At 36.7% G+C, this 24,422-nt stretch overlaps 2 protein-coding genes and 5 non-coding genes across 9 annotated transcripts; 1 reads left to right on the top strand and 6 right to left on the bottom strand.

Annotated features, from left to right (window-relative positions):
• Positions 1–3,529: 3,529 nt before the first annotated feature.
• RPL4 (ribosomal protein L4) lies at positions 3,530–9,321 on the bottom strand. The gene is made up of 10 exons (XM_062583952.1): positions 9,135–9,321; positions 7,740–7,911; positions 6,820–6,926; positions 6,260–6,398; positions 5,579–5,703; positions 5,076–5,205; positions 4,494–4,650; positions 4,247–4,330; positions 3,745–3,865; positions 3,530–3,665 (listed from the first exon to the last, which is right to left on the bottom strand). The coding sequence occupies exons 1-10, from the start codon at positions 9,135–9,137 to the stop codon at positions 3,612–3,614; spliced, it is 1,092 nt and encodes a 363-aa protein (XP_062439936.1). The 5' UTR covers positions 9,138–9,321; the 3' UTR covers positions 3,530–3,611.
• LOC134144953 (small nucleolar RNA SNORD18) lies at positions 4,956–5,026 on the bottom strand. Its single transcript, XR_009959534.1, has one exon. It is a non-coding gene; the product is annotated as a small nucleolar RNA SNORD18 (small nucleolar RNA).
• LOC134144945 (small nucleolar RNA SNORD18) lies at positions 5,276–5,342 on the bottom strand. Its single transcript, XR_009959526.1, has one exon. It is a non-coding gene; the product is annotated as a small nucleolar RNA SNORD18 (small nucleolar RNA).
• LOC134144946 (small nucleolar RNA SNORD16) lies at positions 6,464–6,563 on the bottom strand. Its single transcript, XR_009959527.1, has one exon. It is a non-coding gene; the product is annotated as a small nucleolar RNA SNORD16 (small nucleolar RNA).
• LOC134144952 (small nucleolar RNA SNORD18) lies at positions 7,005–7,076 on the bottom strand. Its single transcript, XR_009959533.1, has one exon. It is a non-coding gene; the product is annotated as a small nucleolar RNA SNORD18 (small nucleolar RNA).
• LOC134144947 (small nucleolar RNA SNORD16) lies at positions 7,980–8,080 on the bottom strand. Its single transcript, XR_009959528.1, has one exon. It is a non-coding gene; the product is annotated as a small nucleolar RNA SNORD16 (small nucleolar RNA).
• Positions 9,322–9,604: 283 nt separating the features above from the next.
• Positions 9,605–22,882, top strand: ZWILCH (zwilch kinetochore protein). Of its 3 annotated transcripts, none has more exons than XM_062583752.1 (18): positions 9,605–9,674; positions 11,477–11,528; positions 12,380–12,454; positions 12,601–12,719; positions 13,856–14,052; positions 14,533–14,612; positions 14,997–15,152; positions 15,395–15,466; positions 15,803–15,896; positions 16,818–16,873; positions 18,376–18,478; positions 19,220–19,299; positions 19,506–19,662; positions 20,669–20,697; positions 21,100–21,236; positions 21,545–21,640; positions 21,731–21,849; positions 22,598–22,882. In XM_062583752.1, the coding sequence occupies exons 1-18, from the start codon at positions 9,616–9,618 to the stop codon at positions 22,687–22,689; spliced, it is 1,773 nt and encodes a 590-aa protein (XP_062439736.1). In that variant the 5' UTR covers positions 9,605–9,615; the 3' UTR covers positions 22,690–22,882. The 3 variants fall into 3 exon arrangements, with proteins under 3 accessions (XP_062439736.1, XP_062439735.1, XP_062439734.1); XM_062583751.1 differs by having other exon boundaries at positions 12,380–12,475; positions 12,607–12,719; XM_062583750.1 differs by having other exon boundaries at positions 12,380–12,475.
• The last annotated feature ends 1,540 nt before the right edge of the window (positions 22,883–24,422 follow it).

The following is a 24,422-nucleotide window of genomic DNA, read 5'->3' as shown; positions in this document are numbered from 1 at the left end:
GAGCCTCCACCCATGGAGATGGTCATAATCTGACTGTGCAGTCATAGGCAGCTTGCTCCAGGTGATGCTGCTAGATGAGCTCCAGAGGTCCCCTCCAGCCCCAGATACTCTGTGAAAGGAATGTTTAAAAACAAGTAAAAGATGTTCTTCCACAAAGCAAGTTTTCTCCATTCTTCCTTACTCTCCAAAGCTGTATGTTCCACTGACAGTTTATTACTAGTCCAGTGTTACTCTAAGCAGCATCATAGCAAAAGTGAAACACATTCAGACTCTGAAAAATACAGGAAGGTTGCTTTTACACTGAGCTTTCTAAGGCTACCTAGAAATACTGTCTCCATGAGTTTGTCCACCAGAACTTAAGTGGCAGCACAGAGAAATACCCAAAGATAGCATCACTGCTGGCTTACATGCCCTTTCAGCCTCTCCAAAATCAGTTATTCAGCATGAAGAAAGCTTGCTGTGTTAAGAATTAGCCTAGACTGCTGCAAAAACAAAGTTTTCTGAGATGCAAGATAGATGGAAAATTGACAATATTTTAAATCAGAAAGGAAGTAGGTCATAGTTCCTTGGATACCAGTTGAAGGAAAGGGGCAGAGGAAAAGTAGGGAAAGAAAGGTGATACAGAATAGCTAAAACCGCTTTGTGATTCAGGTTACTGGTTTGTCCTTGTGACATGAAACAGATTAGGAATGGTTTCACTTAAATCCTATGCCAGTTAATTCTGCCAAAAGAAAAAGATTGAAATTTCATTTCAAAGAAGAAAAGATCTGGCAAACTATCCAACGTAATAAAAAATAAGGTGTATCTTGCTTTACACATTTTCCTTACAGATCCATACTATTACATTTTCAAGATATAAAGTTGCTGCTCTAAGTTTTGTTAAGTGAAATAATAACTTAAAGGAACAATTCATGTGCAAACCACCAACTTTTGATAAGAAAACATTTGCCAGTTGAAAGGCTATCCCTTTATTAACATTAAAAAAAAACTAACGTACCATTAAAAAAAAAATCTGTTCAAGTCTGACTTTCTTCCAAATTGCTCTAATTGCTGAAATTGTATTTAATTTTCCTTTAATTTTCCCAATTGTATATCAATACAAATATCGAGGAATAAGAAGTAGGAAAATTACTGAAGTCATCATATGCCATTTGAACTTTCACAGTAAACAAATTGAGAATGTTACATTAATGAATGAATTTTTCTTCCTTTCAAACTATTATTATTAGTTTGACTACGTAGCTTAGCCGTCCAGCTTTTCTGACCAAGCATATCTGAGTAATTAGCAAATGAAATCTGTCCACTCTTTCAGTTTCCATCTGACAGCATAGAATGCAAGCTGCAGGTTAAAAAAAATAGTTAGGATAACACAGAATTTTCTTAGCTACACTTAAAACTTGCTAACATTTTCTCTCAAATATAGATTTCTTACATAATCTGCTTCTATAAATAATTGATTCTCCCTCAAAGGATGTCAGTAATCTTACACTGATCACTCAATTTAGCAGCAGAGCCTGTAAAACCTTTCTGCAAGGTTTTAGAATGTGGCAGAAGTGATGCAGCAGCAAAAAGTAGGCACACAGAAGGGAGCACATCGCAAATCACATCTCATTTCCTCTCTGAACTTGATTTACTTGCTTAGTAATCTCCACCAGTAAAAACTAAATACTTTGACTCAGATATTAGCTTCAGCTTTAAGACTAGAGACATGAAAGCATTTTACTAGTACTTCTTTGTCAGCTTATTACTGTACTAGTATTAAAGGAATTAATACTTTTTAGCAGTAAATGGAGTATCAACACTGAACATAACTATCAACTTTCTTGTTCTAAAATAAGATGCAAGCTATGTTTGAGCTTTCATAAAACTGATACAGTGTTTGCTATCTTTAAATATTTTGTAGTCTCCACTGTAACTCAGAGTTCTTGCATAAAATGCCTTAATAGAAACTGGAAGATGCAGTCTATATCATAACCTTTCCTCCATTGAAAAGTTTTGTTTCAAAATGGTGAAAGATAGAAAAAAAAAGATTATTTTTTATAATAGGTGCTCATAGAATTACTGTTAGTTTTGTGTTCTGATAGCTACTATTACATTTGGAAATTTAATAAAAAAAGGGCCATCCTGCTTCTGGCTTCAGGCATTTTAATCATTTTCTAATTCTTAAAGTCAACTCTATACGCATTCATGTGATCATTCATTATAACCCAATTCGATTTGTTCCTAGTTAGCATGACACCCGAGCATGAGGATGGTCTTTTCTTACATTTATGTAGCAAGCTAGCAAAGCGGGTGGCCAATTGCTACTGAAGCTGGCTGCATTATAAAGAGTAATGCTATAATGAAGGCAACTTGCAGAAACAGTAGTTTCATATCTTGCTATCTTTCTTCCTATTCTGGTATCACAGAAGAAAAAAAAAAAAAAAAAAAAAACAAACCACTATTAGAACAGAATCATTGTGAAACTGAAGAGGAAAGGGTTGGTTAGGAACACATTGCTAGTTACCAGCTGCCACCTTGTGGCCAACTGTAGTTTACTGTTAATAATCAGTGCTTCCTGCATTATACAGTTCTCAAGCAAGAATTTTCCTGTAAATTCAGAGCCAGTGCTTGACCCTTTGAAATTAAACATATTATAACTCACAGGATTATATTGTTCATAAACAAAAAAAAAAATCCTATTTCTACCCTGGGCACACTTGGGTAAAGATCTGTCTGGAAATGTATTTGCATAAATGGGTTTCAGAATCAAAATACTTACATTTTAAGAAACACTAATATGACGCACATTCAGGCATAAAGTAAATCTAAAATCCAGACAATACTATTTAAAGAAGTTCCGTCTTCTCTGTCAGGACTATCCTTTTACTCTTAATTTTCCATTTTAAAACCTGATCAAGATGGAGCAAAATCAGGAAGCAAATTTTGTATCTGAAGTCACAGAAAAGTTTATAATAACTGGATTAGTAAGTAAAAAAAAAAAAAAAAAAAAAAAAAAAAAATCAAGACATTGTTTGCAGGGTATTTCCATACTATCCTTACAAAGGTGCTTTCTCATTTAAAAAATTTAAATATGCCAGGAGACCATGAAAGCTGCAAATGGTTTGTATCTACAAAATAACATACTTCTAGCTTTTCCTAAATGCGAAGTTCTGCATTACTTTTTTTTTTTTTTTTTTTTACTACCTTAACAACAAATTATACAAATTGTTATCATCATTTCACAGCATATCATTATCAATCAAAGTGAAAAAGCTTTTCCTCCTTTTTCTCCTGCACTGCTTGTAGGAAATAATGTACTGGTATTTCAAGTGCATGGGATGGCAAGTAACAAACATTGTTTTAAGAAATAAAACAGCCTATATTAAATAATCAGAGAATTTTGATGTGATGGCTACTTTCAAGTACCATTTTCTACACTGCAGTTTTACAATAATGTGAACGTGCTACTTTTATTTTTCAACTCCATAAGGCTGCTGAATTTCATTTTCCTTCCAACAAAACATGTGTCGAAAATGATATGAAAACATTTAATTGTTTCAATAGAATTTATTAGCTTTAAGTCCACAGTACAGTTTTCTGAACTTAAGTGGTGAAGTACTGCACTGTGTTTATGCTGCAAACTTTGCTTGTGCCTTTGCTTTCTTCTCCTCTTTGAGTTTGCGCTGGAAAAGAAAAAAATAAGATTAGTCACACATATAGAATTGATTTTGATGTTTTAGATTATACTACCTGCATTCTTACATTTTGAGCATGGCGCAGAATGGTGTTGCGTCGCATTGTTTTGGCATATGGGTTCAACTTGATCATGATTCTCAGATTCTTCAGTGGATTCTTCTTCAGGACTCTACGGTGAATCTTTTTCCTATAAATAGAGACATTTTTAGCATACCATGAATGCTGTTTACTGTATTTAAGCCCTTCACTAAGCTTTAGAAGTTTAACTTTTTAAATAAGCTTCATGATGTTGTCAGAAGGCCAGAGAAAAAACATAGCCAACGCACAAGGATCTAGCTAAGTGACACAATTTCACAAATCATCAAGGTCTGTAAAACCTTCTCTAAAATTTGATTTAGGGGAACTGTAACTCCTGTTATTTATGCACCAGAAATTGAGAAGTCAGAAGTGCTGCTGCTATTATTACTATTATTTTTTGAAATACTGAGATTTCTGCACTCATTCAAGTCTTGCACTTGACAATTAATAACGAGATTGCACTTGGCATTTGTTAGATAAAAATTATTACTTTGGAGCACGTAGCGCCTTCTGGATTTCCTGGCTTCTCAGGATTCTTCCAAGGTCTGTATTGGTCATCTTATGCATTGGCAGGCTGTGAAACAAACATTCACAGAGTAAGTTGGATGATAAAAAGAAAACATAGCTAATTATATTAAAATAGGAATTTAGAAGAATTTGTGACACTAACAGGTAATTTTCCAAGTTTGTTTTATGTTTTAACCTACTTAGCTGCATCAAACGCTTGCTATGCTTACTTATAGTCACTCTTCAGAGTAGCAGCTTTGCGCCAGGTGCCATATAGATCATCCAGCTTGCGGAAGGCACTTTCAGTCCAAATGCAGAAACGCCCAACATGACCACCTGGAGCAAGTCTCAGCAGATTCAGCTTGTTTACATCAAGAAGAGTAATTCCTGTAGGAAAAAGAACAACAAAAACCCTCCTTGGATTTGTAATTAAATTCACAGACGGTAAGAGATAAATTGAACAGAAAGTACACAGAAACAGATACAGATTTGTTAGCTTTATGTTAAAATTACGTACACATTAAGGAAAAAAAATCTTAAACCCACACAAACAAAACACATGCACACACCCAAAATGATCAGTCTTCTTCCAGGATAAAATCTCATTTTAATGCTCCAAATATAGTTTAATCATTTGTCATTTTGACAAACATCTTCAACATCACCAAATCAGAGGACAATTATTTAAATGAGAAGTCAGAACTTCCACAAAATCATGTGTTTCAGAAACACGGACCAATGAAGTGGAATCTCATCATTCTAGACATATTCTTCCAATAGTAGGAGTAAATATAACCCAAATTTAAAATTACCTGGGATATTTCTGAAAGCTCTTATAATACCATTGTCTTCATTGTAGATGATGCACGGTCCCCTGCGCTGGATGCGACGACGGTTCCTCATTTTACCCTTTCCAGCCCGCATACGCTGGGAGGCATAAACCTATACAGAAATGAAACCTTTAAGTAGTCTAAGTAATCCAAATTCTTATAGTAAGGCACAACAAAACCACCTAGTCAGAACTTCACAGTCATCACTGATCATCTGAAACACGGACCAGTGAAAGTTCATCATTCTTAAGAAAATTGGCCTACTGTTGTTAAGCAACAGTGAAATGAAGAAAGTGCCGAGAAAGTAAAGTAGCATACTAAGGAATTTACTTTGATGGCTTAAACTCTGATTTATACAGTTTCTTGTGTTTTGTTATCAATGAATTTTTAGTGGTATCAAATCAAAACAGAACTACTTAGAATTCATAAAATAGTAATGGCAAAGTCTAATGACCTGGGTTGAGAATATACTTGCAGCAGCTCACCTTTTTGATGTCATTCCAAGCTTTAAGCTTCTTAAGAAGAAGAACAGCTTCCTTGGTTTTCTTGTAACTCTCAACTTTGTCCTCAACAACCAGAGGAAGTTCTGGAATCTCCTCGATGCGGTGGCCTAATGAGAATTTTACAATACACTAAGTTACCCATTGATCTTGGCCATACAGATTGCAAGATATTGTCGTGTGTGTTCAGAAATGAATTAAAAAAAATCAAGAACAGTGGAAATGAAATTCAGTATCTAATATGGAGATATAGTAATTAAAGTAGTTGAAGTTTCAATGCAGTTTTGCTGGCCTGCTTCAAACAATACTTGCTATACCTGAGTAAAGATTAGTTCTAAATTTTGGCTTCTACAAACTGAACTGCATTGTGATTCAAAATTTGATTTGTTACCATGAACTGCAAGACAAGATTCATGTCAGTGATGGACACAAAAGCACTGCAAGATCCCCTGACACCCAACTCTATGTAACCTCAAAGTACTTTCCTTAAGCAGTATACAAAAATACTCATCTACTAAAGAATGGGACTGCATGCTAAACTCTAAATGAGAACTGAGTTATATTTTATAGATTTAGTTACATTTCAAGTAACCACATATACTGCTCAGGCAGTGCAAAACTGCAAGCAAACATTTCCAGAGAGAATGAACACACTGGAATTCCCACCTTTAGACATGACCAGCGCTGGAAGAGCTGATGCTGCCAAAGCAGAACAGATGGCATAACGTTTTTGAGTTGTATTCACTCTACGGTGCCAGCGTCGCCAAGTCTTGGTTGGGGCAAACATGCGGCCTCCACGACACATCTATGAATCTACAGTTAAGAATAACCTTTCTCAAACTACTTTTTCCAGTCTGAATCTTTAATACTTGCTCAGCATTAACTGCTCGTCAATCATCTGTACCAGTATGCTGACAGCAGGCAACTGTCACTGAGCACAGAGTAAGACGCAAATTACAACATCATGGCAAGACTCTATGCATCTTAAGATCTGCAACATCCGCTATTCCTCCAGTGGAAATCAATTAACTCTTCTCCAGTGTTTGCATACTGGAGCTACTGATCACATTACAGTCATCTTAAAATCTGTGTTGTCCAAATTGCTCGATAGCCATCACCTCAAGAAGTAGAAAATTACATTGCACATTTAGATACTTAAAATACCATTTTTCTCCTTTAAGAACTCAGCTTTACACCCGATTGAAATGGCAGCTATGAAAGGATACATTTCCAAAGGCACCTTGGCCAGAGCGATGAGTTCCACCACCTCTTACTCGAGGAATACGAGCAACAGCTCTCCCAGTACCCCAAGATTCAGCACTGGTCTGATGACCTGAAACGCAAGATTTTAATTCAGAGTGTGTCAACAGCACAATTTTTGCTAGTGATAGAAATGCAGAATTGAAGGCCAACAATCAGAACTTCCACTGTTATCATGCAGTTCAGAAACACGGACCAATGAAGTGGAATTTCATCATTTCAGCACAACAAATCCTGATCAAGTAAATGAACTCTTTTCTATATCAAAGATAATATACTTGATTCTGACCTAAATGTAACACACCAATGGCTAAGCTTGATCCCCAGTCTGGAGGCCTGAATTGGTACTGCTATTACTACTGGATTAAAATGGTTATGTGAATTACCTTCAAAAATAAGCTTGAATATGCATATTGCTGCACAAGTTTCTCTGAAAGTAGGTATCTGCAGCTGCTAGTTTTTGAAGTAACTAACAAATGCTCAATTATACAAGTTTATTCTTGACAAGCAGCTCAGATAAAAGCATCATGTAGTCAGCATAGAGCAATGACCATAACATGCACCTTTGCACCATGATTTTCAGCCCAACAGGCTAAATTTCAGACATTTTGTGGTTCTTCTTGCAAAGAAGGTAAATTCTATTTGAGAACCTAGGTGCCACAATACTTTCAGTAATACACATTTCTGATAAGAGCCCAGAAACCTCCAAAACCTTATAAAAGGCAGCAAAGCGTTGTAAATCAGAAGTTTTCTTGCTTTCTATACAAAGTCCCACTGAATATAGCTTCTTATATTTCAGTTCCAACTTTGTTAGTATTTTAGCCTATCTATATTAAAACCAACCACTAATACAACTATTCCTGTATGTTTTATGTGCAAACCATACCTGCAAGTTCACTGACAGCATAAGGCTGCCTGTTGTTCTTGCGCAAATTAGTATGAACAAAGTTCACAACATCAGGGCGAATAGGAGCCTTGAATACAGCCGGCAAGGTGACATTTTTGCCTGATGCTTCTCCCTTTTCAGAGTAGATGGATATTAACGGTCGAGCACAAGCCTTAAGAAGAAAGAAAAATTCTTAAGTATTAGTTAAGCAAACTGTTAGCATTCAAAGGCATCAAATATTGCTCAGAATAGAAGTGTCTTCAATTCAACAGTGCCAGCATGCTGACAGCAGGCAACTGTCACTGAACACTGGATAAGACGCAAATTACATCATCATAGCAATAATATTCACTTAAAGAAATGTTTATTCACTACAGGCTTATTATTTAGATTACATTTAACATCTTAAGTGTTGCAACCAACTTGTCATAATATAATGCGCAGGCTCACAATGACTACAAGAAAGCTAAGTTAGTATCAGTAAAGTTTCTGTGAAGTCTGGACCCTCTGAACAGTATCTAGTGTCTCAAGGTTTCTAAAGGGAGAAGTTAACTGCAAATACCAGCTTCCTTTCAAGAAAAGCTGATAAGATGTTGCAAAATGTCCTGCTGGGCTCAGCAGCAACCTTCTAAAAGGAGCACCTTAGCATCTAAGGTGATTGCCTTTAGTAGCTCATGGCATTACCAAAATATCTTCCTTCCCTTTCCTACTAAAAAGGCATAATTAATTTCAAACATTTAATCTATGCTATACAATTGACCAAATAACAGTAATACATACTGTCTATGTACCCATTACTGGGTACTAGCAAGACACTGACTCCTGAAGTTAGGGCAGAGGCTGCCACACAAGCATGCAACAAGCCCAGTTTTGGTAAAGGAAGGATCACAAGCTGAATCACGTTAACAAGAAGAGTTGTTCCTTTGCCATCTGGTTCCAGGTGAAGGCCTTTAAAGTCTGTTTCAGATTAACAAGAACGGGAAAAGAAAAAAAATAACCCAATGTTGCCTCAGAAGCCTGCATTCTATCTTGTGTATTTTGCTTAAAGGAAAGCTGTGAGGAAAAAGAACGATGGAGCCCAGCAAGGGGCCTACGCGGGCCCGAACCCCGCCCTACAGAGGAGAAGAGCGAGTTCCAGCGGGCGGCGGAGCGAGGCCCCGGCCCCGGCCGCAGCCTCCCCGCGCCGGCTCCACGCGGCAGCCGCAGCGCTGCCCACTCCAAAATGGCGGCCGGCGCCGCACGCCTCGAGCCCGGGGCCCGCCGGCGGCCCGGCTCTGCCCGCCAGGCCTGGCTGCCAGCGACCCCGGCACATGGCCGGCCGGCCGACCCACCCGCCCGGCCCGGCCCGCCGACTGCAGCGCCCCGCTCGCCCCCCGCGGCCGCGCCGCGCCTCACCATGGTGGCGGCGGAGCCTCTCACGCTCCCTCCCGTCCCCGCCGCAGCCCCGACCGGAAAAGGAAGGACGCGGTGCGATCGCGCGGCTTTAAGCAGTGTCCTTCCGCACCCGTCCCGCCTTCTCCCGCCGCCCCGGCCGGGGCCCGGCCCCAGCCTCGGCCCGCGCCTCCGCCGTGTGCGCCGCGACCCGCGGGGCGCAGCTCTCCCGCCTCGGGCGCCTCTTCCGCTCCCCGCCGCCTCCCAAACTGGGGGACTCTTTTCTGGCGGAGGGATTCGGCACTAGGGGTCATCGAGTGTCACAAAAATTAGAAATTTTTTGAGGCGATTTTTTTTTCCACGGGCACATTTGCCTCGAGACTAAAACCGAATAAAACCGGCGCCTGGGCGGGGGAGAACGGTTTTTTTCGGCGCCGTTGGCCGCGCGGCGCTGGATGTAGCGCCGGGTGGGCGGGCGAGGCGCGCGGTTCGGTTGCGGCGGGCGATGGCGGAGCGGCGGCGGCGGGCGGCGGCGGCCGCCGAGCTCTACGGCCGCCTGTTCGAGTGAGTCGCGGCGGGCCGGGGCCGGGGCCGCCCCGGAGGAGCTGCGGCTGCGGCTGTGGCGAGGAGGGCGCGGAGGCGGCGGCGCCCTCGCGGTTCCGCGCGGCCGTTGGCGCCGTGTCCACCTCGGCGCGGGCGTTCGCGGCCCCTGACAGACTTTCAGGCTGCGAGCTCCCGAAAAGGAAGGGATTTGCCTATTCCGGTCGCTTATCCAGGCAGTTTTATTAAGCGAATAGAGAAGGACATTGAAGAAGTTAATCGTAGTGCCGAGGCTGACTTAAAATGCATTTTGAAGGGAAAAAAAGAGAGTGCTGACAAGCGAAGTCACTCGGAAGCGGCTTGGGAGGGCGAGGGCGAGTCGTGAGCGTCAGTCAGACAGAGCTGGGGGCTGTGGAGGCTGGAAGGGTGGGTGTGAGGGGACCTCGGCCTTCGCCTGGGCCCCGGGCCTTGGGGCACCGCCGCGTCTCCAGGGTCTGGCACCGAGGGCTGCCAGCTTGCACGATGCCAAAAATAGTGTTTTTCGGCTATACCTGTGCCCTGTATCCTTGGCGAGACGCTCCCTTCCCCCCAAAAATGTAGCACAAAATGTTATGCTTGAAACTTTTTGCTACTTTCAAGCAAAAAAAAAAAAAAAAAAAAAAAAAAACTTTAAAAAGTCTCTGGTAGAAAATCTTGAAGAAGTTGTAATATATGCGTGAAATAAAACTTGGTTTAAGTTAACGTATTTTCAACTTGCAATGAAATTGGATAAACGGACAATTAAGGCACTTCAGCTGATGAGTGATGTGTTAAAGGTATTGTGTCCACCCTTCCAGGGCTTGTCTGCATTCGGAAAGCCTGGTGTTCCAACGATACTGAGCAAGATTTGCTGTACAGTGAACTTTGAATTACGGTGGATTTTGTACTGGTGTGCGCCTGTACATTTGTATAAAAATTATTTAAGAATTCCTATTAATAATGTCATGAACCCCAATCCTAATATTTTGTTTTTAAAGAGGAGTTTACTTAAAAATGCCAGAACCCTAACAGTAGTACAAGAAGGCTTATTTAAGACATAGACTACTGGAAAAATACTGAGATGTTGCTGGGGCTGGAGATTTTGGTAGTTGCTTAGTTAAGATAGTTGTTAGTGCAGATACGTAACCAGGCATATTTAATAAATTGATGTCAGAATATGAAATTATGTTAGCTTCATTTAACTGTGTAACTGAAGTTACGTAGGTTCAAAGTCTCAAATCTAGCAGAGGTCCGGAATGTTGCATGTAGGCTTCTGTCAAATTGGAGATTTGTATCCTGCCCCTTCTCCAGGATGTCAGGGGCTGAAGAGTAATGAACTTCTCTACATTTGTAACTCACCTGACACCACTTTGTATAAATTCATTTAACTGTTTTTGTGACATAACCAATGAGTCACTTTTCCTGTCTGTGTGATTCTCTGGTGTAAAAAGAATACATTAAAGGAAAGGTGTAGTCTTGAGCTTGGATGTGAAACTCCATTCATCTTGTCTGGAACGAGAGAGGGCCTTTGTCTTGTATCAGTCAGCTTGCCTGATCAGCATCTATGAATCTTTAAAAATATATATGTATATATATAGAAGTGTCAGGTGTGAAGTTTTACTAGGAACTAGTTTAGTAACTTTTTTCAAAATTAACTAGATGTAAAAATATCTTCCATCTACTATAAATGAAAATTTAATTAAATATATAGAACTATGATTTGAGACTGATGTTTTGGTTTTTACAGATAAATTTACTGTTTAATGAGGAATAGAGAAAATCATGTTATATGTATTTTTTTTCCCCAGAATTTATGATGAAGGAAAGAAAAGTATCTCTGAACATCCCTATCTTTTTGAGGTAAATGCATATGTGAAAATACAACCCTGTAATCTAAGGCTATACGTGTTTAAAAAAACAAGCAAACTGTCATCGACGAACAGCTGGGATACATGCCGTTGCCACATTAAAAAGTTTACTTCAGCAATATGTTTTTAGAACTGTGTCTATCTCAGGACGGAGAAGTACCTGGGGGACAATTTTCTAGAGGCCATCACCTGCCTTCACCTCCTTGTTTATTCCTGAGTTGTCTCTGAAGTTTTGCAGCTGTTAACTGTTAACCTGTTTAAAATAATTGTAAGGAACAAGTACATGTGGGAGTGTTATGGCAGGGGTAAGACTTATTGTAGAAGGTGGTGGGATAGTGAGGGAATGTGTGTGGAGATGGAAGACCTGCTACAGCAGCTGCCCTTCTGCTCAGGCAGCAGGTAGGTGGCTGCACGGAGCTGATACAGTCATGCTTCTAATCCACACCTTCAAACCTGCGCCTTCTGTTGGCACATTTGTTTTCTAAGTGCTTGTTAGAAGCAATTGCTTTTAATAGTCGCTGAAACACAGAAGTGGTTGGAAAATTTTTAATGCTATTTATTTGTGTGAATCTTTTCAAAATCTATTTCACTTTCTTATAGAAGCAACATACTAAAGGTGAACTGTTTCTGTGTTGGTTAGTTGGGGCTGTTGCATTTTCACAGTTGATTTAAGATTCAGTTCTTGCAATATGTAGTAGCTGTATTGCCATAAATAGATTAATGAATGGTTGCAATGGGATTGGAAAATAGCTTATGGAAATAGTTAATTTTGAAATCTTCAGTGGAAAATGTTGCTACAATATAGCCTTTATATGTAATGTATAATATTTTCTTTTTTTTCAGACAGATGTAGAGATCCATTTGATTGGCGGTAATAGCAAAAGTCCTGCTGAAAGATTTTGGAATGGAAGCAATATGGTATATATTTTGCAGAAAGCAGTAAGTGTGTGCATGTGTATGTTAGTTGTGAAATTTTCAAATTAATCTGTTCTTTGGAATTTATTCCCACCAAAAATTGTCATATACCCTTAATTTTTAGACTTACCTGGCCATTTCTCTTAAAGGGACAGAAGGAAGAAAGTGACCCGATGGAAGAATCAAAAGCAGATGATGCTATTTATGATTCTGAGCTTTTACAAGAGGAGAGTTCTGGACCAGTTCCTCTTTCTGTTAGAAGAGCAAAGTAAGTTTCCAAGGTCCCATTCATACTTTAATAACTTCATACCCTCAAAACAAATAGATATATCATGGTAGATATATTGTTTTCTGCTGATAAGCAAACAAATGGTAAAAACTGGAGATGGACTTGAGCATTATACATAGATATTTACTTCAGACTGCAAGGTCTAGTTTTCTTACACTTTCTTTTGCTTTCACAATATCTAGGCGACAGTAAGATGAATAAAGTAAATGGAAGGACTCCTAATAAATGTTATTTTACCAGTAATAATAAAAAACTATAGTAAAAAGCACGCTGTTAATTTGATGCCAAAAAAAAAAATGAAGTAAAGTTCTCATTAAAAAGCAATTTGTGGTTGGTCTTTGCATTACTAAGAAACTTTTTATGGCTTCCTGCAGACCTCTGTGCAGGGGTGACTTTTGCCTCATACAGACTCAGTGCAATTTTCTTTTGTAAGTTTTGTCTCTCTTCCTAGCATTCAGAAACGCTGTTATTTTGAGCCCATAAAATTAAATTGCTCGTTAGTTTAATAGTGATGATATGGCCATTTTTCATCATGGAAAAGGCTTCCTGTGGTTAGAAATATTCATGAGAAAGTGAAGCTAAAGTCCTGGTATTGCAAGAGCACTTATGAGCAGTCTCGTTAGATTAATGAGGCTGCCTGTGTAGGTGTGCAAAGAAATTTTAGTGAGTCTTGAGTGCTTGCTTTTGGATGACTTATTTTATTTTATTTTTTTAAGATCTGGTTGGGATTTGATCTTTGGTTGTTATTAGAATGTTAAGGCATCGAACCAAAACATGATTACCAGTTTGCTTAAGCAAGTTAAAAGGACAAGTTAGTTAAAATGTGAAAATCAATTATAATGTTAGTATTTTAGTCTAAATTACAATATTGTATTAAATATATTTTGTTATGATATCTTACTTTCTCCTTTGTGACTTAATTTTTCTGCCTGTAAAATGGGGATTATAATACAGATTTTTTTTTTTATTTTTGAAAATGTTTTGATTTATGAAACAGCCCAGATAGGATTTAAGTGTTGCTGTCCTCTCATTTAAAGTTATGTATAGGAGACATATTTAGCTGTTCCTAATACTTGCTGGCATCTGACTTTTTTTTCCTCCATTCATATTTTTAGGCAGTTGATTTCACTCTATACAATGGTACAAAATCCAAACATGACCCATTTGAAGATAAGCAAACTGGTTGTGCTTCCTCCTCTCTGGATAAGGTGTGATAGCTCTGATCCTGAACATACTTGTTGGCTTGGGGCTGAGCCTCTCAAAACTGGAAACAAAATCACAGGGATCTATTTGCATATGGTTACATGTGATGGTAAGGTTCTCTGGTTATAATGTTACACCTAAAATTGAATAAGACAGAATTAAAGAAAAGTGGGAAAATTACTGGTGCTATCTTTGTGTGATATCAGCTTGGTACTGCTCCCTATTTCCTATTAAAAAAAAAAAAAAAAAAGTGAAAGAAAAGAGATATTTTGACCCATGGAATGTACAAAATAACTTCTTAGTATATGCAACATAGAGTGATGTGACAGTGTCTGTTCAGGACTGCCTTCAATCAGGCACAACAGAAAATTGAAATTGCTCCCATTCAACTTACACAAGTAACTGACTCTTACTAAATTTTAACATTGCACCAACTTTTATTGTCAATAGGATAAATGCAAGAAGAATGATTGTTTTCTAAAGAACGTGAATGGTAACTTGATTGAATAGAATATATGAGAATTAATTCTCAAGTGCCAAATTCAGGCTGCATCATATTTTTTTTGATTCTTACCTTTTTTTTCGTCAGGTCCTACAGCTGATAAAACCTGTTTTGCCAGTCTAGAAGATCTCCAAATGGCACACAAAATCAAGTATCATTCATCTGTGGTAGGTCTTTACAGTCTGTCGTACCTCAAATATAAGTTTTAAAATTCTGTATTTTTGAATTTTTGATTCTGCTTTTGGGAAGCTTTACAGATAATATTTAGAAAATAATTTTGGCATGATTCTCTAATATAAAGTTCTCTTTGGAAGTAACAATTAGGCTTCCCGTATTGTAAAGTGTTTGTCTGACATGAGTCATTCTTTGTGTGAACTGCTTTTGTAAAATATTTTACGTGGTTATAAAACATTCTTGATATTATTCTGTTTTGTATTGAGATATCTTTAGCTGACATCATGAATTATTAACAACAATTCTTGCAGAGCTAGATTTTGGAGCCTTAATCTGTGGTGGTGTTTTTTAATTTTTTTTAAATATATTGATTCTAGACGATGACAAAAGGCTTTGCTCGGTATGAACTTATTAGAGCTGCTGCAATAGAGGACACACTTGTAGAATCTGAAAGCAATATATATATTGATATTACGTGGAATACTGTAGATAAGATTCTACAGACTCCTCCGCTGACTTCAGCTGCCACACTGGTAAGTAAAGAATGGTAAAGCAAACAAACTCAAACTCTTTCCATTACTTACATCATAAGTAGTGTAAAGCATAGAAAATGTGTTTGATTTTTCTCGAGTTGTGTTTATTATGCCTGATTTAAGCAATACAATATATTCATAATCTAAATTATAAACCTTGTTAATCTGCATTTCCCTAATGAAAATTTTAGAATATATAATTTCTAAAGTTTGAATCTGATGTAAACTTGTGGAACTTTCAGAACATTACGCTGGAATCTGGGGACCCCAGAAGTCCTGTATATCAGCTATATAGAGAACTCCAGTTTCTCCTTGTAAGTATAAACAAGAAAATCCAATTGCAGACTTACTTCTGCAGTAGTGATTATATGTCTTAATTTACTCTATTTAAAATTCCATTGGATGTTTCTAAGATAATCTTAAGCACTTAGTTTATTTTAAACTTTGTATTCAGTTTTAAGAATCTTGAATACAAGGAAAATGAATCATGAACACAAAAGTGAGGAAATTCTAGAAGTTTCTAAATTCATGGTTAACTGAGCAGGCAGAGCTGTGTCATTTTTGGAGAAGCTGCTATGTTTTAAGTGTAATATATACAGAACCTCAAACAACAGCTGACCTGCTTGTTTTGTGTTTGATGCTATTTTTAGGCTTTGGCAGAAGGTTTGAAGACAGGTGTGACTGAGTGGCCTGAGCCCTTAGAATCTGAATCAGCTGTTGAACTTGTCCAGGAATTTCTGACTGGTATTTATTGCCTGTTATGTGGGAAGGGGGAAAGAGGGATGTGAAATTTCATAAAAGTAGAAGGAAAGTCCACATTCAATTCTTAAATTATTAGAATTGGAAATGCTAGTTTCTAAGCTATAATAACCTGCATGATGTAGTTAAATTGATTAGTCAGTACATCTCTGACCCTTTTCTGTGTCCCAGTACTTTGCAAATAAATAAATAAATAAATAAATATTTTTCTTTATAGGTTGACAGAGTTAGGAACAAACACAATATAAAGTTGACTATACTAAAAGGTTATTTAGCAGGTTCTCAGTGAATCAAGTTATTTGAAATGCACATGAACTTGTAAAAGTGCTAAATGCCCCTTTAGATGGTGATGGAAAACAGTTCCTTGATGGTGTCTTAAAATGAAGCACTCAAAGTAAATAATTGCTTCAGAAAACTGCTGTGAAAAACTAACATGTTAGAAGTTAAAGATCATGGTAAATGAATCTATAAAGAAAATCAGCTACAGGAATGCACCAAAAAAGTTAGAATGCAACTGTAAATTTTTCACAAATTAATATGTAGATAAAATTGGGAAAAACTGATAAAGATTTTCTCTGACAAATACATTTGGAAGAAAAACAGAGATATTTCTTAGATGACTTGTTCAGTTGCATTGATTAGGCAATAAGGGGTGACAAGTTAATGCTTAGACAATAGAATATAGTAAAGGTATATGGGGAAATTTTGTCTTAATAAAAGTTGATCAGAAATTATCTCTGGCTGTATACTTAACCAATAAGAAAAAATTAAGTTTTAAACATACATTCGTCTGTTAGTCATCCAGGCAATGTATTTATTGTTAATTATTACGTGCAGAGGGATTAGTATAGTTAGTTTGACTATGTGTTTTTTCATAGTGCTGAAATCTACTTTCTCCTCTGCTAGATTTAAAGATGAAACTGGATGGATTCTGTACATCAGGAAACAAGAATGAAACAGAGGTATGTGCAATTTCCAAACAATTGCCTTGTCATTGTCATTCCCCTAATAACTCTATTAGTTTGAAATTTTGACTACGTTTCTCGTATATATTTGTTCCTATAAATATATATACATGAAGATATAAAGAAAGATGGAGCTCCTGCATTCTGTATCTGCTGAGTAAAAGCAGTGGAAGAAGTCTTTAAAGGCAAAAATAGCAGTTTTGTTGCTAGCCAATAATAGAAAATCCACTGTAATTTTTACCTTCAGAAAGTCTTCCTATTTTTGAATTCTTAATGTTGTAACAGTATTTATTATACATATTTTTAATGTAACTTGGTGTTGTTCAGTTGGCAGCCTTTGAAGAACTGGAGCTGTTTTGGTTTGCTTCTTTCCCTTCTTTTTTCACTACCAAAAGCTTGTAAATTGAACTGCAGTATCATCATTCCAATTGCCGCCCCCTCCCCCCATCTTAACTGTTACCTGTCATCTCCTAAAGCTGCTAGTCCCAGGATGTCACGCTTTCTTTCAGGAAACTGCTCTGACCTCTGTGCCGTTGCATTCCATCACTAATTTGCCTTTCCTGCCCGTTTCCTGCTTTGGTTTTCGGCCAATTTAATGATGTCTGTTGTGTATCTGTACTATCTGTGCAGGGGTTTACAGTATTATTCTAATGTAATCAACAAATGTCTTTAGTATACTGAACTTCTTTTCCTTTCAGTCTGCAAGGAAGGTTTTGTTTTTTTTTTCTATTGAGAGGAAAGTTTTGGTCTCAAGCTGTGATAAAAGTAGAATGATTTATATATCAGCTAAAAAATCATGTTCAGCATCAGGAGAACAGGAAAATATTCTTTATTCTCAGAATATGTGTATTTTAACTTTGGCCTCTCAGACCACAATAGTAAAATATATGTTAAAGCAGTTATTCAATAATCTTTGAGTTTAATATAGCACAGATCAGATTCTGTACCAGTACTTGCTGGACTGCGTTTGTGTTTACTGATGCTATATTCGTATGACTGTTGTAAGACAAAGAAGGACTGTCTTGAAGAAAGCAGCTGGTTTTTACTAGACAGTCTGACAAAAGACATAATACTGGACCAGTTTTACCTAGCTATGATGAAAAGTATTTCCAATAACAGGCTTCTCTTCTTGGACCAAAGCTAACAGGTTTAGCTCAGTTGGTTAGAGTGTGGTGCTGCTAATAACAAGGTTGTGGATTCAATCCCCATATGGGGCTATGCTGAGGGTTGGACTAGATGATCTCCAGAGGTCCCTTCCAATCTTACCATTCTATGATTCTAACTATCCAAGGTGCTAAACCTGAAAACAACAAGTTTCACATTTAAATAAAAATATGCTTCCTAATTACTATGCAGTATGCTTGCATGCAAAGCTGCTGACTAGAAGAGGGAAAAAATTAGCATTGCATCCAATTTTGATCTTTAGAGAGTGTTTGATTTTTGCAAGGTCTTTGAATGTTAGGCATTCTTTTTATTTAAGACAAACACATCTCTTTCAGAAAATTAAATGTGACACTGCAGCAGTGGACAGTTCAATAAAATCAATCTTCAGTGAGCGAGGAGACCTGGATTTTGCTGAACAACTTTGGTGCAAAATGAGAAGTGAGTGTCTTGGTTTTTCTTCAAAAAAGAAGAAAAACCTTCTTTTCCTTCCTTTCAGAAGGAAATATTTTAAAAGTTGATAAAGCTACACACAAACTATGTCACTCTTGTAGTCCTACTACCAGTCAAATACACTTGGTCAAATACTCTATTCTTTTTTTCATTACTAATCAGCTGTTCCAGAGATTATGGCAACTCTTTTCTGTTTGAGGAAGGGAGTATGTAACCTCTAAATCCCTTTCATTCCTATCACTGTAATTATTGTCTTGGCAGATTCAAAACTGGATAACTAAAATGCACTGTGATGACTGCACTGTGTTCTGCTTTAAGGGCGTTGTCAGTTGCACATTGTGGAAGCTTGCTTCTTATTTGGGAAGCAGTTAGGAGGATAAATAGATACCAATAGTCCACTTTATATTTATAAATATGTGTTGTACCACAATGTATAGAGAGAGAATGTGGTCAAAATGTGTTAACTGGCAAGCTGCTTCTTGTGTACTATTTTCTAACAGTCATTTGCAATTCAGTGGTCTCTTTTGATCATTGCATCTTTAGAGTAATCTTTGTTGAAGTCATAATATGACAAATGTAACAAAAAGCAGTGCAAGCTGTTATTTCAACTGTCATTCTTTAAATGAGGGAGTTTGTTTTTGCAGGTACATGTTGACCTATATTTATTGACTTAACAGCTAAAGATGTAGTCTAGACTGATAAGTAAAATACTGCATCTTATTTCTTAAGGTGTCAGTTCTTATCAAGAGTTGGTAGAATGTTTCACATTGATTATAAGATCCCTGGAACGTGGTGAGATACAGCCATGGGTATGTATTTGCAGTCACAATAAATTTTATTCCTTTGAGTTGTGTGAAATAGGACATAGTTCTTGTTATTTAATTGCCCCTTCTTTCTGTTTTATTTTTAAAATATTTACATGTCACAGACTCTGTTTCTGTAATGTCTTACTTCTAAACAATGTTCATTATATTCCATACACCATTACATCACAGGAAAACCTCTTTAATTCTAGATTCATCAAGGGAGTAGCAATTTGCTAAGTAAATTGATTCAACAATCTTATCATGGAAAGATAGATGGCATTTCCCTCACTGGTATAACTCCAATTCAAATGCTCTTGGAGATTGGTTTGGATAAGATGAAGAAGGATTATGTCAGTTTTTTCATAGGTAAGCCTTGGATGTATTGATATGTTTAAAAACTCAAGGAGAAAGTTGCTCCATCTAGGAAATAACTAATTCTTTTTATTAACCTTGATCTCACTTCTGGTCCTGTGTGCTCAAGTGCTGGTCAGTAGCTTCTTTCAAATATTTGTACTTTTGAGTTGTATATGTTTTCATAATTTAAAAAGTGAATTTGTTTAAAAATAATTATAGTTCACATAGCCTTTTTTGGTCAATCTGGAAAAACCTGTAGCTTGAATTTTGAGTAGAATAATACCAGACTTACATAACTGTAGACTATTTTATTTCTTCATCTATTTACTCTAGGTGAAAAACAAGACACTCAAGCTCTGTCCTGTCCTGTCCTCTATAGTTTACATAGGACAGAAGGAATAAAAACATTCACATGTAGTAGCCATGTTTGTACAGTGTGTGGTATTTAGAGAGATTTTTGATTATTTTATAGTTTATACTGGAAACAAAAGCTAGGGTGGAAAGACTTCTGTAATATTAACTTGTTTCTTTAAAATGTTATGACTTTGTTTTCAGTGCTACAGCTTTATATTTTTCTGTTTCTGGCAGCAGGTTTGTCTTTACCACTCTTATTTTCCACTTCCTTTTGCTTCATCTCTTCATTCTTGATTTCTTTCTTGTCAGCCTGCTTTTATTCTTTTTCTTCTGTTTGCTTTGTAATTTTTGCTACTTGTAAGCCTCTGTGTCCCAAGGGTTCTTTTTGTCTCGAGATATGTGGCACCTACTGAAGTTTCTTCACTGTATTTCCATGGATGTGCAGCATTTGCCCTAAATACGCTAATGCTTCTGCCCTGACACTTTTCAGAGTTTTTCTTGTTTTGAACGGACAATTATGTCAGTAAATACAAAAAGAAGTCTTCAGTGCTACTGATCTGCACTTTTTCTCTGGTAAATTCCCTATTTGATTACCTGACTGTTGTTTATGTTTCAGCTGTTATTATCCAGTAAATTTTAATTATTTTTTGTGTTCATTTTACAGGTCAGGAACTTGCAACATTAACCTACTTGGTGAGATGCTGCTGCTTTTTATTTATTTATTTATTTATTTATTTATTTATTATTTTTATTTATTCTGAAAGCAGCACAGGGTAGTGTACACTTAGCTGATGGTGGGGTACAAGTCATCTCTTTCCCATAAGCTAGAAAACTGAATTGTAAATCATGAAGATGGGACAATATACTATAGAAATGTCATTATATTGTTTCCCTATTTTTACATTATTTCATTTGTATCTGGTCAGTGTCAGGCAGGATACTGGACTATGCGGACACTATTCTGACTCTGATGGGCAATTCTTAATGTTTTGGCTCCTGAAAAGAAGCAGGAAGATGATTTTAGTATAGAGGGCATGTTCCATGCCAGTATAAACTGAGTATCCAGTTAATAGCGGAAGCTCTTTGCTGTTTCAGGATTACTTCATTTCCACATTGGTAGATCTACAAGAGCAAGTTCATCGTGTTCAAAAACTTCACCATATGCTGGAAATAATGGTCAGCTGTACCGTCTTACTTCAGTTCAAACATGAGAACCTCTTCCCTTTGACACAGTAATTATTTAATTTTTACTTTTTGCTCTTTAAATGACTAGAATTAAATAGATTTACTTAGATGTAAACTCACTTTTAAAAGTAAACTCACTCTTAAGAGAAAAAAGAATGGAAGCCCACCTTAATGTTGATGATTATGAGACTTCAAAGGCAGTAGTGGATCTTCCTGTTCAGTTTTGTTTTGTGATTGAAAAATAAAGGAAATTATAAAACATGGAGATATAGTTCATTTTTGACAAGGTTTATGCAGTACTGCACAAGCATTTCTCCAAAGAATGTTACTAACTGGTTGATTCCTATTATTTTAGAACATGCATTAAGTATTACAAGGAAAACCCTCTAAATGAGAAGCATGTGTTTCAGCTGCCAATCAGACCAGCTCTTGTCAAGAAGTTCTATCAAAAGTAAGATAAACTTCAATGTCTGTAGCAGTAAAATTCACACTGTGACTACATACATGACCAAATTCTGACATCATTTGATTATTCTATCAGTGACCATCCACAAATATGGAAGGTGGACATAAGTAGTGGGCATGGACAGAAGGAAGTTAAAACGACGTGGCAAGTTAGTACTAATCCCCCAGCTGAACATATGAAATCCAACAATATAGGTAAGGAATTTATATACAGAATGGAATAATCAATGTTAACATTTGTTACTTTCAAAACCAAATTGGTTTTCATATGGGATTCAGTGGGTCTTAGCCATTTCTTTCTTATGAATATCTTCAGCAAAACCAAAACAATGCTTTGTTGCTTATAAAAAGTGAAAATATGAGAGGGTATCTATAGTATGTATAAGATTCTTAGAAAGCAGTGACTTTCCCTGCCTTCTTACTTTTGCTGAACTCTTTTTAGAGTTAAAATTAATCACAGAATAGTTGTAATCTTAACATGATCATAACATGATTGTTTAATATTGTCAGCAGTATCTTACAATTATTTTTTAAATGTCAGTATAAAAATGCCAGTATACCTCAGAAAAGATTTGAAGAAAAGTTTACCTCTTATTGAGTGCTGGCCTCTACAGAGTCTGAGAAGCAAACAAGTGCTAAGAAGAGATGACATGCCTTGCTTCATAAAATGAAATATAGGACAAATGAAAATGCATGAGAATAGGGAAGAATTCATAATACAGACTGATAAAGAAATGATTTGCCTTTTCGTTTGTGGGGCAAGGTTTGATGCAGGGTAATGTTTTAGTAAAGCTTTCCTGTCTTTCTCAACTTCTATCATAAGTTTTCTGAAAGGAACACTTTAGATCTTGAACCAGTTCTTGAAGCTGTTGCATGAACTAATCCCTGCAATTTCTCTTTCTGAGAATACCACCTACTCTTATCTTCTCTTTTGTCTGTGCAGGTCTTCTATGCGATTCCACAGTTAATGGAGACAGTGAAGAAAGAATGTATTTTATTACAATGGCTAAATGCAGTCAGGTGCATTTCACGTAAATGCGTATTGCTCTACAAGCAGGCACTTGCAAGGTACAGTAAAAGGGAAAGTTCAGTATTGTTTGTATCTTAGCAGTATATTTAGAAATATTCTGTGATTTGAAGAGCAGTACATTTTATTATTTGCTTTGATGTGCTTAGTGTGATATCTACAGCTATAAATAACTGTACATATATTGTTTGTTTATAAAGATTGTGCAATTATGAATATACCATATAATTGCTTTGAAAATATATTAGATTTTTGGTTCATAATTTTATGTACATTCAATAAAGTTCTACACTTTGGGATTTTAAATTTTACTGGTTAAGAGTGGTTCAAAGTATGAATTATTTTAACCTGACAAAACAACTAATGTTGTCATTTTTTTTTCCTGCTGTTGTGTGACATTTCATCACCCAGGTATATTTGGAAAGCTGTTCATCTAGTGAATTGTAAACTTCTGACATACAGTTTGGTTTTCTCTGCCCTCTATTTATCAAATTTATCAAATTATTTTTCAAATTCAGCTTCTCCTTCAATGGGAAGTAAATCATTTTGACTGTGGTTTTGTGTATACTTTTTGCATTATTTTCTGAAGCATTGTTTAGTGTAATTGGTTGGGCATTATTCAAAAATTTTGGGATTAATTGGATACTGTGTGTAATTTTTTGGCATCGCAGCTTTAAATAGTTGCATAGTGTAGTATATGCTTATTAATTCATTTGAGAAGGAAGGTTTTTTTGCATATAAGAAACAACAACTATTGACATATAAGAAAGATGTCAATATTCCTACTTTTTAAAAACTGTTAAAGTCCTATCACTTGTGGTTTCTCCTCAGTAAACCTTAGTTCTTGCCTCTTTCCTATTATTACATACTAAAAGAACAATGATCAATTTAACAGTCAAAGCTTTTGAATAGAAGCTAAAAAATAGATCTTTTTTGTATTTGTATGCTACTGCTTTGCATCCAGTACATGCACGTGTAGTGCTGGAACTGTAGAATCATAGAAGCGGTAAGGTTGGAAGGGACCTCTGGAGATCATGTAGTCCAACCCCCAGGCGAATGGCCCATACAGGAATCAAACCTGGGAGCTTGGCATTATTAGCACCACGCTCTAACCAACTGAACTAAACCTCACCCCCAAAGTGGGCAGGTTAGCACAAGCTAAACAGGAAACTTGTTTGTTAGTTTGTTTTAGAAGAATAATTTCAAGCCCAACAGAAAGAGGAAGCTGGCCATATTCTGGGACAGATTTTTTTGTGATCATGTGTTTAATTTGTTTGTGCCTGCAGTAAGACTGACTTTGAGGTGGAATATTGAATTCTGAAGTACTTGGATTACTTATTTTATATATTCCTGGATGCAATATATTATAGTAAAGAAAAAGTTGTACGATATAGACCTAGTCCCCCTATAAACAGATGGAGATACAAGAATTCCTTGGTTTAAATCTGACACTGCAGTTGCCTTCTTTGATTAAACTACTTCCACTATTTCTTCTTCAGACTTCAATAGTAAGGCATATATTATCCTAACGTTTACATAAGAAATAAGGTGTTAATATTATAATCAATGTGCTTGGGATTTTTAAACCATATTTCATTTGAAAGTTATTTGTCTGTCTTTTTAAATAGTAATTGCATGATAATCAAAGTATATTGATGAATAGACTGAAAACAATTTGCAAAAAACAGCCCTTAATCACTTGAACTTTATCTTGGCAAGATTTGAATCACTTTAGGCTTAG

The sequence above is a fragment of the Rhea pennata genome, chromosome 10 (genome assembly GCF_028389875.1).
Source record: "Rhea pennata isolate bPtePen1 chromosome 10, bPtePen1.pri, whole genome shotgun sequence".
Taxonomy (NCBI): Eukaryota; Metazoa; Chordata; class Aves; order Rheiformes; family Rheidae; genus Rhea; species Rhea pennata.
Note: the sequence above shows the minus strand (reverse complement) of the source record. Positions and strands in the feature narration are given on the sequence as shown.

What these genes read in the sequence shown, in the direction of transcription:
- RPL4 (XM_062583952.1), bottom strand. An exon ending in GCCAAGGTGCCTTTGGAAAT is followed by an intron (nt 6,399 to 6,819) that starts GTATCCTTTCAT and finishes GTAGATTCATAG; the next exon opens with ATGTGTCGTGGAGGCCGCAT. An exon ending in ACTCTGAAGAGTGACTATAA is followed by an intron (nt 4,331 to 4,493) that starts GTAAGCATAGCA and finishes TTTGTTTCACAG; the next exon opens with CCTGCCAATGCATAAGATGA.
- ZWILCH (XM_062583750.1), top strand. Translation starts at nt 9,616, where the DNA reads ATGGCGGAGCGGCGGCGGCGGGCGGCGGCGGCCGCCGAGCTCTACGGC. An exon ending in CTCTACGGCCGCCTGTTCGA is followed by an intron (nt 9,675 to 11,476) that starts GTGAGTCGCGGC and finishes TTTTTTCCCCAG; the next exon opens with AATTTATGATGAAGGAAAGA. An exon ending in TGTCCAGGAATTTCTGACTG is followed by an intron (nt 15,897 to 16,817) that starts GTATTTATTGCC and finishes CTCCTCTGCTAG; the next exon opens with ATTTAAAGATGAAACTGGAT.